At 43.3% G+C, this 12558-nt stretch overlaps 1 protein-coding gene across 5 annotated transcripts in view; it reads left to right on the plus strand.

Moving 5' to 3' along the window:
- CDK15 (cyclin dependent kinase 15) overlaps positions 1-9740 on the plus strand; it is a 73321-nt gene extending 63581 nt beyond the window's left edge. For 4 of the 5 annotated variants that reach the window (XM_084892143.1, XM_084892146.1, XM_084892147.1 and 1 more), the window contains exons 13-14: positions 4455-4595; positions 7018-9740. In XM_084892143.1, coding sequence (XP_084748269.1) covers positions 4455-4564 — 110 coding nt within the window. In that variant the 3' untranslated portion in view covers positions 4565-4595; positions 7018-9740. The remainder of the gene's footprint in view (positions 1-4454; positions 4596-7017) is intronic. The other variant, XM_084892144.1, reaches the window with a different exon arrangement.
- Positions 9741-12558: the final 2818 nt, after the last annotated feature.

Genomic DNA, 12558 nt, shown 5'->3' on the forward strand with positions numbered 1-12558 from the left:
GAGGGAGGGAAAGTGGAAAGCAAGGCGGCTGTGGCTGCTGGAGAGAAAGCACTGGCAGCACGTGCGGGGCAGGGCAGGGTGGGGCACAATTTATGTTTAACAGAGACCCCTGACCTTTTGTCTTAGTTTCTCTTCTTCTTTTTTTAATACACAATCACCTTGGGTTTTTCAATTTCTTAATCAATAGTGGTTTATTTTTTTGTTTCACTATAACTCATTCAATTTTATAAGAAAATATCAGGAGTCCAATGGAAAATTGGGCAAAGGTATAAAATAGCAATTTCTGCAAAGGGAAAAAATATATCAGCACATTGAATGAATAAACAGTGCTACTGGTGATTAAATAAATACAAATAAATGTTAAATTAGTTTATTTTTTCCCCTTAACCTAATGACTCCTAGTGTTCGTGAGATTATAGTAAAAGAATTCTCTGCTGATATTGGTGTCAGTAGGGAAATCTTTGCAAAGCATTATGGCATACATATCAGGAGTTATAAAAAATGGTCACAGCCCTATACTTTGGTTCCTGGAAATTATACAAAATATAAAAAAATAAAAAAAAACACACAATTGAACAGGAAACAAAGCCCTCTGTGCATAAAAATGTTCATTTCAGTATTGTCTACGATTTTGAAAAGTTACAAAATAAAAATGAAAGACACCATCTAACTATTCAACACTAGAGAACCAGTTGAACAAACGTTGACGTACTGACTCAGCACACAGTACCACATTACCATTTCAAATCATTCACAGGAGTATGTGGTAATGTAGAAATGTCTATGCTATGACAGTAGGATACAAATTACGTACTATGATGCACCTGTGAAACGAATATGCATATCAACAACATGGAAAGGTGGGATATAAAAATAAAAATACTCTTCCAATTTAGGAGGATTGTGTATAATTTTTTCCCCCCTTTGGTAAAGTTTTCTTTAATGTTGATGTTATATTGTCTCTATTGTCAAAAGAATGAAGTGTGGCAAATAGTGCAGGGAGTCTAAGCTCTGAATTGAGAAGTAATGGACCTGAGATTTCTCCTTTTCCTCCCAATGTAAGATGCATTATTGACCTTCATAAACCTCAATTTCTCAACCTGCACAATTAATACTCGTTTCTTTTATCCCAGATTGGCAGAATGTTTATTTTATAAAGCTTTTAACTCACTGAATGTAAGGGTCCATATAAATTTGGTCCTGGGAGAATGAGAGGTGGGGGGAGAGGAAAAGATAAGTGGGCACTAATTAGTTATGTAAGGTAAGATCATCTGCTTTCATCGGAAATGCGTAGGTGCTGTGCCCCTACTCAGAGGTCTAAGTGCACTCCTTGCTAGTTAGCAGCTTCCATTAAAGTCCCTTATGATCCTTTGGGCTTTATGGATGTGAGGCCATCTGCATACACATGAGCTAAAATGACCGCTGCTCACATGGCTGTGTGCACTCGGAATAATTCAATGCACTAAGCAACTTGGCTGATGGACTGATGATGGGTGAGAGTAGTGCAAAAACCACATGACACGAGAAATCACAAGACATTTAGAAACAATGGTCAATTTCCAAGCTTTCGTTTTGACTAGTGCTCTCTCTCTTAGCCATTACAGACAAGTAGAAGAGATTTGATTACCCGGTTTCCTTGAAAGGTTATTTAGCTCCTCAATCCCATTAAGTCGCTTTCTGCACTCCAGTGCCCTGCGCCTTCCCTGTTCTGAGCCAGGAAGAGTAAATGGAGACAGCAGGATCAGATTTCTAAAGGAAAGAAAGTTAAAGCACAGTTGGAAAGGGGTGACAGGAGCTTAGGAACTCAATTAGACTGAAAGACAACTATCTCATTATCCCATTCCGAAATGATCTGAATGCAGCAAACTCTAAAAGTTTTAAATAAACTTGTCCTACTGACTGTCTAGATGACTGCAAATTCTTCTCAAAAAGTGTTTAAACACCCACTTTCGTATTTATTTATTCTAAGTGCGAGCGGCTGCGATAATTATGCTGTCAGATTCGGTAAGCTAATGAGGAGTCAGCCAGTGGAAGGCTTTGCATTTGTGAGATTGCTGCAGGATAGCTGCTCAGATGCTACTTTCCTTCTTTCTTTTTCTCTTTTATTTTTTTTTCCTCCTCCCCCCCCCCCCCCCCCCCCCCATGAATTGGGAAGGAGAGTGGGGCAGTCCGTGGCCAAATTGGAATCCTTTTGATTAACTGATTGCTTTCCCAGGACTGTTCTGTCAAATATATATATATCTCTCTCTCCTCTCTCTCTCTCTCTCTCTCTCTCTCTCTCTCTCTCTCTCTCTCTCTCTCTCTCTCTCTCTCCTATTTTCCCCCTCACTCCCTTTCTCTCCCCCCTCTCCCTCTTCCCTCTCTCCTTGCTTTTGAGGAGCTGCTGCTCTTGATGGGGACCTTCATGTCACTTTCCCCAAGGCCAGAGAACACTCCCCCCAGGGAAGTTCCCAAGATGTTTGGACTTGAGTTGACTGGAGAGTCATCCATAGTTTCTGCACTGTTTATTTTAGCTGTGTGACTGTTTATGCCATGGCATGAGCTAAAAGGGAGGTTGAATATGAAATTGCATATTAAAATGTACCTCTGAAAATGTATCAGGCCTATCAACCAAACTTGATGTCTCCCCTTTCAACCCCAGAAAATATATGACTCCAAGCCCAACGGGTCAGGCCACAGATCACTCACAGCCTAAGCCCGTGGTCTGCAAACTGCAGCTCGCGAGCCACATGCAGCTCTTTGGCCCCTTGAGTGTAGCTCTTCCACAAAACACTGCAGCCTGGATGAGTCTATTTGAAGAAGTTTAAGTTTAAAAAATTTGGCTCTCAAAAGAAATTTCAATCGTTGTACTGTTAGTATTTGGCTCTGTGGACTAATAGAGTTTGCCGACCACTGGCTAAGTGTAGGCCGAGCCAGGCGGAGCCCACTCTGCAGGTTTAGTTCCTCCCTTCAGGTGTGAGCAGTTCCCAGCAAACAATATTATTCGGGTGTTTTAGGCTCTCGGTGCGCCAGATCTGGAAGCTTCTCTTCCTGTAAACTGGGCGACACTTACAGCCATACAGGTTTGTGCCGGTGATGAGCCTGGCAAAGCCATGCCCGTGGGGAAAGATGTCCTGAGGAGGTGTTGGGAGTGTGCTTCGTGGCAATGTCGCTGCTGCCTCTTGCTTTCTCTCAGTTGCAATCTATGCTGATGCCTGTGACAATGGCTATCGTTGTTAAAAGTACATAGTGGCCGAAACCGGTTTGGCTCAATGGATAGAGCGTCGGCTTGGGGACTGAAAGGTCCCGGGTTCGATTCCGGTCAAGGGCATGTACCTTGGTTGCGGGCATATCCCTAGTGGGGGGTGTGCAAGAGGCGACTGATCGATGACTCTCTCTCATCGATGTTTCTAACTCTCTATCTCTCTCCCTTCCTCTCTGTACAAAATCAATAAAATATATTTAAAAAAAAAAAAGTACATAGTGTATCAGGAGCCACCCAAGATGTTTCGTATAGATCTTCTTCAGATGTAGAACAATCTGCCAGGACATTGTATTATCCCCATTTTGCAGATGAGTCCCTTACCATGTTACCTTCAGGAGGTCTCGGCCCATGACGTCAGCATGGGAAGCACCGGGCATGACACACTTAGCAGACACAGGTATTATATCCACACGGACTGCCCGCACTCTGCCTACCCAGATACATGAGTCAGATGACAAATGTAATATATGTTTTTCAAAGGAAGTTTTAATTTACAAAAGCTGCATTTGGAGTCTATTTAACTAGATTGCCTAAGGTATCTATGTAACAGGGTCTGAAACTTTCCAAAACATACCTAGCCCAGCATGGCGCCCGTTACCTATCGTCACTGGGGCAAATGTTCAGACTCCTGGGCTTGATAGCTAACTTCCTTCACCTCCTGGTTCTATTTTCCCGATTTTATCTTCCAGTTCACCTTGCTCTAACCATGCACAATTACGGACAGTTCTCTCCAACACTTTCCTTCCTTCATGCCTTTCCTCGGGCTGATCCCTCCCTAGAAGCCCTTGGCTATTGGCAGCGTCATCCTTCACGGCTCCAAGGGCCTTGCCCGTGCGTTCCCAGGCTCCTTGGTAGACTGGGGGGAAAGTGGGGGCTGTCCTGGTTCTTTGTTTGCACCTCACTTTTGGCCATTGTTTGTTAGTGTGTATCTCCCTGTTCTATTCCTACATTTACACCTTCCACACCTAGGCCTTACCCGAGTGTTCATTTGGTAAACACGCACTGAAGTGGATTGAGCAGGAGCCGCTTGACAGGTGTTAGAATCCGGGAAGTCAGTTATCCATGAGTCAGGGTGATTTATTGGTGGGTAAGTCTGGCTCATGTTTTGACATTCTCTTCAGGTGACAAATATTACAAAGACATAAAAAGTGCACCGTGAAATCCCAGGAAATAACACGTTGGTGCTTTTCTCCTTTTTTCCCCCACACAGAGGAGTCTTTGTTTACAGTTTCAGGAGTGAGGCTGAAGCCGGAAATGTATGACCTCCTGGCTTCCTACCGGAAAGGCCCCCGCACGGCCCACTTCAGCAAATGCTGGTGAAAGGAAAGGCGGCAGCGCCCAGGTCCTCCAGGTGAGTGGTCCCAGCAGAGAGGCTCCAGGTGGGCAGCACTGAGAAGCGATCGCCGCCCGGAGGGGAGGCCCTGGCTCCCGGACCCTGCGCACCTCTGTCTGTGCCTGGCGCTTCATTCCCACTCAAGGGACTGGCGACCCCGCCTCCTCCGGCTGTGAACCAGGGCGATGTGGGGCACCACCTGTCTCTCCCCTCCCGGAGGAGGAGCAAGGCCCCTAAGACAAAGCTGAAAGGTCACGGGGAGGCCTTCAGCTGACATGTGTGGAATAAAGGGTTACAGCTGTCAACCTGCATTCCCTTAACTACAGCGTTTCCTCTGTCAGCCAATAGGACACAACCAAAGGTCAGGGTGACCAACCATCCCTATTCGCTTCAGCCTGAGGGGTGTCTTGGGACTGTGGGACGTCCGGTGCTAACACTGGCCCAGTTCCAGGGGAGCCAGGATGCTTGGTCGCTGTGGCAGTGCAACTGACCACCTGACCTGCCTCCAAATGTCAGAGAAGACCTGGTGCAGAGCCTGGCCCTGACCAGGGCAAGGTTTTAGAGGCCTATGAGAACCAAGTCATCCCTACCACAGGCTTCTTAGACTGCACCTTCTGCTCGGTTGTTACAGGGAGTCCTTTTATTCAGGGTGAGCTCAAACGGACCTGATGGACCGACAGGAGCCATCCACAGATGTCCCAGACACCGCTGCTCTTAAGAGACCCCTCTACCAATCAGTTGTAGCCCTGCCTTCCACAGTAATCTTGAGGAGGAAGAGATGCTGTTCCTCTTCCTGTGAAGGATTCCCCTAAAGGTAGTGCTGCTGTAGGCGAGGGAGACAACCCCCAAAGCTACCATAGTACAGGCATCCCTAGATGCTACAGGAGCAGTTCTTGCACCAGGTCTTCCATGGAGGGCAGATGGAAAAGTAATCTAAACAGAGGGCTCAAGGTGGGACCCACCCATGCATAGAGCCAGCCAGCCATCCTTTAGAGTCACCTGACTCTGGCTATATCCCAAGCCACAAACCTTAGACTGTGATTGGCCACCCATTTGGCAACCACGCTTGGTTATGTTTCCTAACAGAACTTTTGGGGCCTGAATGGTCACCACTGGCATACTCCCCGACACCCCAACTTTGTTCACACGGCAGGATTCAGCTCTTGGCCACTTTGTCTCGGCTCTCTCTTTGGCTGTTGACATTTAAAGACATGATGTACGCACCTAGGAGTCTCCACTCTGGATCTTATAGGAATCTTAGAAATTTGGAAAGATCAGGGATGCTTAGAATTAGAATTATAGCTATTCCTCAGAGCATTTTATGAAATACCTAAGTTTGTATTTTGACAGTATATAATTGGAATTACAACAGGCAATACAATAATGTGACATTTCCCGAGCACAATGTTTGATAGAGAAGAAATTATACTGTGTAATTATGCCATTTAAGACCCACTAGTTATGATACTAGAATTACTTTAGCTACATTCTATACAGCAAGGGATTTGTGCTTCATAGAATTATCAACGGCAGGGATGGAGATGGTTTCAGATGGGGGTGCCACAGTAAGCATTTTTATCACTTGTATTGTTGTTATTTGGTTTTATTTAGAAACTGCCTCTCTGACCAATCGTGGCTTTTCACGAAGCACTGTTACCTGTAGATGTGAATTGGTCGCAATGGAAAATCGGTTAAATGCAGGGTGGCAAACCTGATGCCTATGCAACAATTGAAGGAGAGCGGGGCCTCTACGGGAGTAATCTCACCATGTCCCTGGGCCCCTCTCCTAAGGCAAGGAGATAAAAACCCATCGGAGAGGAACCACAAAAGGGAAAAGCTAAAGCAATTAAGCTGCTTAATAAATGGCTTGGTATCAGCAAAATCTGGAAGTTAAAGAGACTAAAGTGGTAATCAGCGGACACTTGGGGCCTGAAAGTCTTTTCCACTAAATTGAATTTATGTTAAAATATTCACTTTTCAAGAGATTCAACATGTAAATTGGGGTATTAGGACTTATAACTGCCAGCAGCGTCTCAATAGTAAGACTCTTAAAAGACCCTCAAAATGTCAGTTTCAGGTCAAAATGCATATGGTGTCTGCAGTGGAGACATAGAGGGCACTGAGATTTATTGGGCCTATACCACGTGCCAGGCACTTTACACATCTTAGCTCAAAGCTCGGTGTGTTTTGAATAGTGGAGTGTGAAGTGGCGCAACTGTAGTCTGTAGATCCAAAGATAGATTTTGATTATTTTAAAAATTTACGTAGTTCTTTATTTCCCAGGGTAAACTGCTGCCTCTGTTACAATTTATTATCACCTTTACTATCAATAGATGTAATCCTATCGATAACTTTGCAATAATCTTTAACAGGTTTTTCTTACTCAATCTGTCTGATGTCATTATTATTTTTACTTTGTTTATTCTTCATTTACTTCCAGGGCTACATTACTGCTGTTTCTGTTTTAATTTGCTTCAGCTTCCTAAGAAGTTTCTAATTTAACTCCACACTGGACCGGGATGTTAAATATCACCTGTGACCTGAAATATTTTAAATGTATTACGTCCACGGTACATCATACTTGAAGAAAAAGCAGTGGGTGGCTACTGCTATTGTCATTTGTGTAGAATTTCACAGTGATTGGCTCAAACATTAGACATACTGAAACAGTCTGAGAAGAGGACTTGTGAATCATTCTATCCCTTTCGTTATCTGATAGAGAGATCCCGGGGCAGGAAGGACAACTGGACAGACGGGAGACTGACAATGGAAAGAATTCGGAGTCTGGCTTGTGCTTAAGGAAACCTGTCACTCCTGTGTTCACTGACAATTCCTCCCAACAAAAGGACCTCTGTGGCATGGAGAGGAGCCGTCTAAAGTTTAAAACAGCCTCCAAAGAAGATGGTTTCTTGGATAAAGTTGTCAACCAAAGGACTTGCTTAAGACTCTTTGTTATGATTTCCTAGGGCATTCCTTCCCTCCCTTCCTGCACTAACAAAACACATTACCGCCCCACCCGGCCAGATTTTAGGAATTTGGACTGAGCTGCTGCTTAGAATTAAATTTCAGTTTATCTCCTTCTATTGAATCCTAATTGTCTGTGATGATTGCAAAAGTGATGAGGAACCTAAGCCCTGATTTGATGGTGGAGATACTGGGTAGACAGGAGCAAAGAGTTCCAAAGACGTAATTCAAGTGCTGTTGCACCACCAGACATGCATGCATATGTGCACACACGTGAGCCTGAAATGAAATAGGAGATTTGTCTCGGCTAACACATGTATCATCTTCTACAATGACTCCTTCCGAAAGAAGCCAGGACAACTCAAATTACTTTGTCAAAGGATCATCTACTCAGGAAATGTGGTAGCCTAGAAACCAGAGACCTTCATGGATCCTTCAGAAGAACAAGGAGGAACTAATTAAAAGAGAATTAAAAAATAGTACCTATCCACCCAAAATCTGAGATGGAAGAAGGGAAATGGGATACAAACAGTCCAATGAAATCTACCTTAGTGAGTACTTGGTTTTGGTAAGGCATGTGACCAAGCCTGTCCAGATATACCTGAAATACAAAACTGGGTGGGCTGGGTGATGGGACAGATACGTGAATTCAAAGAACAGTGGTTATTCAACCTAGAGAAAGATAGATAGTGGTGTGTTACAAGGTTCAGTCTTGAGTCCCATTCCTGTCAAATATTTTTATTAATCAGTTGAGTAAAAACCAGAGAAGGCACACAATTTAGTCATACAATGCACTGAAGTAAACTGAAGCTCAGAGAAGTTAACTCCTCCAAGTGCACCAGAGTTAAGGTACAAAACTATGGAGACAGTGAGAGGATCAGTCGCTGTCAGGGGTTAGGAGGGAGGAGATGATGAAAAGACAGAGTACAAAGGATTCTTAGGGCTGTGAAACTATGTATGATACTGTACTGGCAGAGGCATGTCACTATAAATTTGTCCAAATCCATAGAATGTACAGCCCCAAGAGTGAATCCTAAGGCAAACTATACTAGTAGACTTTGGTCGGTAATGATGTGTCAATGTAGGTCCATCAGCTATAACGAATGTACCACTCTGTTGGGGATGTTGATAATGGGAAAGGCCGTGCCTGGTGTGGGCTGGTGTGTATGGGAACTCTCTGTAACTTCTGCTGAATATTTCTCTGAGCCTAATGTTGCTCTAAAAAAATAAAGTCTTAAAAGCAAACAACATGTAAATAACTAATTTGCAACAAGCCAATACAACATTTATTCCAATCAAATTTCATCTGATTGAACGTCTTACAATTAAGGCTGAAAATGTCAACAAGTTAAGTAAGGCTGTGACTTAGTGGAAATTGGTACAATATGAATTAATAGTATGTCTGACTGTCCACAAAAGATAATGCTATACTCTTAAGTGATATAAATAAAGGAATATGATGGTGTCACACGGAGAGGGGATGGAGTTTAGTCCTCTGATGAGATCACATCAAAATGGTGAAGTTTAACTCTATCCATCACACTTTGAAAGAAACACTACATGGAAGTAAATATTTCTTGCTCATTTATTAGTTTATAAATCCAATTCTGTTTGATCCTCATAGACTAATAGGTGGCTGTAGCTATTCTCCACTTCACAGAGAAGAACACAGAATCAAATTTAAATAACTAGGATTTGATACTCAGACTCTGTCCCCTTTTTGCACCCCTAACCCCAACTCTGCCATGTGCTTCAAGAAGGGCTACTAGGAGAATAGAGGGCATGGGGACCAAGGCACAAGGAAGAATAGCTCCAAAGAGAAGGCCCAGGGGACAAAGAAAGTCCTTCCAGAGGGTTGAGGGTTCTCACAGAGCAAAGTGGTTGGCCCTCTGCTGAGTGGCTCCGGAGCCAGGACAAATACATAGAAAGCTCAGAGATACTGCCGTTTACACAGCAGGAAGAGTTTTCCAACACTTTCACCTGCCACCAGTGGAATGAGGGCCACACTCCAGTGGGCTTCCACTGCACACAGGAGATACGGAAAGCTGAAGGAGGGTCCTCATATTGGAGATTAGGTTAGCTGATCTCTAAGGCCCCCTCTAATTCCAACATTGTCTAACAATGGCTTCTGAACAGCTGTTGACAGACTCTACTTAGAATTATAGTGAGATCCTATTGTTGTAAGAATGAGTTGATTTGTTTTATTGTTAAAAAGGGATTTAAAAAATAGAAATCGTCAAAATTATCCTCTTTTAATTATAATGGAAAATAAATTATGCTTATGCTTCCTTCTTTAATTCATAAATTCACTTCTTTAAAAGCTTAATAAAATTTATAAATAAAACACCAAAATGCCATTCCACTCTTTCCTCCTTGATTTTGTGAAAGGAGCACGCCACATGTTTGTGCAGATGTTCTTCCTCCCATGTTTTTATTGATTCTTTTGTACGACATGCACCTGACTTTTTAAAACGTAATTTAATTTTGTTCAATGTGAAATGTGAGTGATCTTAGTGATGCTTCCTTATTCACTCATGAGTGCTACTCACCTAATATTTGTCTGCAGAGCTCCATAACTGGATGGCACTTCCGGGCCCTCTGTGGGTGGGTAGGGCTATCTTAGTGCTGGCCAGTGAATTGAGAATGGAGGTGATATGTGTCACTTCCAAGCCCAGCATTCATTTGATTGCCAGTGCAAGACCCTCTAGACTAGGGGTGTCGAACTCAATCAGAGAAGGGGCCAAAATCTAAAATCCAGCCTAAATCGCGGGCTGTATGGTTTACTGAATAGTCATAAACTGACAATGTCATAAACTGACAGCGGAGTGCAGTGATGACAGGGCGGTGCGGGCCACATTGCAAGGCCTGGCGGGCTGGATTTGGCCCGCGGGCCTTGTGTTTGACACATGTGCTCTAGACCATTCTTCTTTCCCCCTGTTAGAATGACCAGGTGGCCCCAGAATGGAGAGACGTGGAAGAGAGTCCCTTGATGACATATGATGGATATGTGGCAGGGAAAGAGGAATAAAGCTTTATTGCTTTAAGCCACTAATATTTTGGGGGTTGTTACTGCAATATAATCTAGCTATCCTGACTAGCAGCACCAGGGCAAGTAAAAACATACACCTGCACTGTCCAACATGATAGCTACCAGCTACATGTAAATTCATATTTACATTTAATTAAGTTCAACATTCAGTTCCTCAGTCCCACTAACCACATCTCAAGGGCTCAATAACCACATGTGGCTACAGGCTACCTTATTGCCCAATGCAGATTCACAATGTTTTCGTCGTTGAAGAATGTGCTGTTGAACAGTGCTGACCAGAGCTTGGGATTTTTATGAGTTGGTAATGATATCTTCTAACATGTCTTGATATTTTCAGTGTACCTCTAATACCACCTTGGTGTTATTCACCAAAAGTTTCACTTTTTAAAAAAAATGAAATCTCTGGTTACCTTCTGGAAGAAAATACATCACTCAGAGGGTTCCACTTCGTAGAACCGAAGGTCTTTTCCTGAAGGATACATTGACACAGAGGATTAACACCTTTTTGTTACCTTTGAGACCTTTCATAAATGAATTCCCAGAGTAGTTTTATTTCAGTCCTTCCTGTCTGAAGCTGTTCACATTCTCTACTCCTCACGCTTCTCTCTCCCTAAGTAGGTTAATAGCACCTGGTGTAAGATCTGAGGTGTTCAGTAATGAATTCATTCAAGTTTATTAACATGCTCGTAAAATAGTGTTTCTATCTTAAGAGCTAACATTGGACACTACAATAAAATCTTGTGGATTTTAGCCCAAAATTGAACCAAAATATAAAGTAAATCAACCCATCTATTGATTAATTCATTCAAAACACATCTAAGTACTAGAAATACAAAAATCAATAGTCCCTTCAGATGGAAATAAATACAAGACCAATGACAACATGTCAGTGTGGCCTATCACAGAAGAGATGACAGTTAAGTCTTATCTTGAAGTGAGAGTTTGCCAGGCAGGCAGCCGAGGGGATGAGAAGACATTGAGGGAAATACAGAAGGCACGGGATATATTGAGCTGTGAGGAACTGAAGACCCGAATTCAATGGCTTCATGCATGGGGATATTATTCCACACAAGAAGTCCAGTTGGCTCCAGGATGGAACAATTTGAGGGTCAGCATCATTGACAATACAAGTTCTTTCTGTCTTTTTTTTTTTTTCTTCCCTCTTCCTCATCAGCATCCTTTGGCCTTAATTCTCAGGATGGTCGTTGTCATGGTCACAAGATGCTGTCACAGTTGCAGGCATCATACGCAGGTATGACAGTGTCCAGTTGAAGAAGAGGTATCTCTTTCCATGTGTTTCTTTTTCAAAGCCCCCTTCTCTTCACCTCCTTCTGGTCAGACTGGCACACTCCACTCCTAAACTGCTAGCCAGGGGGACAATAAAAAACCAAGTTAAAGATTAAAGGAGTTAGCCCTGGCTAATGTGGGCTCAAGCAGGGGTCCTCAAACTTTTTAAAGTGGGGGCCAGATCACGGTCCCTCAGAGAGCTGGAGGGCCGGACTATATGAACTACTAATTCCTACTGTAACACCTCGGCTGCGCTCACTGCCCAAAAAACCTGGCGGGCCGGATCAGACTCCTCTGCGGGCCGCATGTGGCCCGCGGGCCGTAGTTTGAAGACCCCTGGTAGAGTGTCACCCTGTACACCAAAAGGTGGCAAGTTCGGTTCCTGCTCAGGGAACATACCTAGGTTTCAGGTCCTGGTCAGGGCACATGTGGAAGGCAACTGATCAATATTTCTCTTTCACACCGATGTTTCTCTTCTTCTCTCTCTAAAAATCAACAAACATATCCTCCAAAGAGGAGTAAAAAAATAATAAGACAAAGGATCAGCACAGTGAGCCTCACCTTGCTCTTGCAGGCACTTTTATAACAAAGTGTACTTGGGTTTTATTAATCTCTTGCTCTACTAAACATTCAAAAATGAAAGATAGTCCTTTGAAATATAGATATTTTTCTCTCTAGACT

This window comes from Pipistrellus hanaki, assembly GCF_964339955.1.
Source record: "Pipistrellus hanaki genome assembly, chromosome: 8".
NCBI lineage: Eukaryota > Metazoa > Chordata > Mammalia > Chiroptera > Vespertilionidae > Pipistrellus > Pipistrellus hanaki.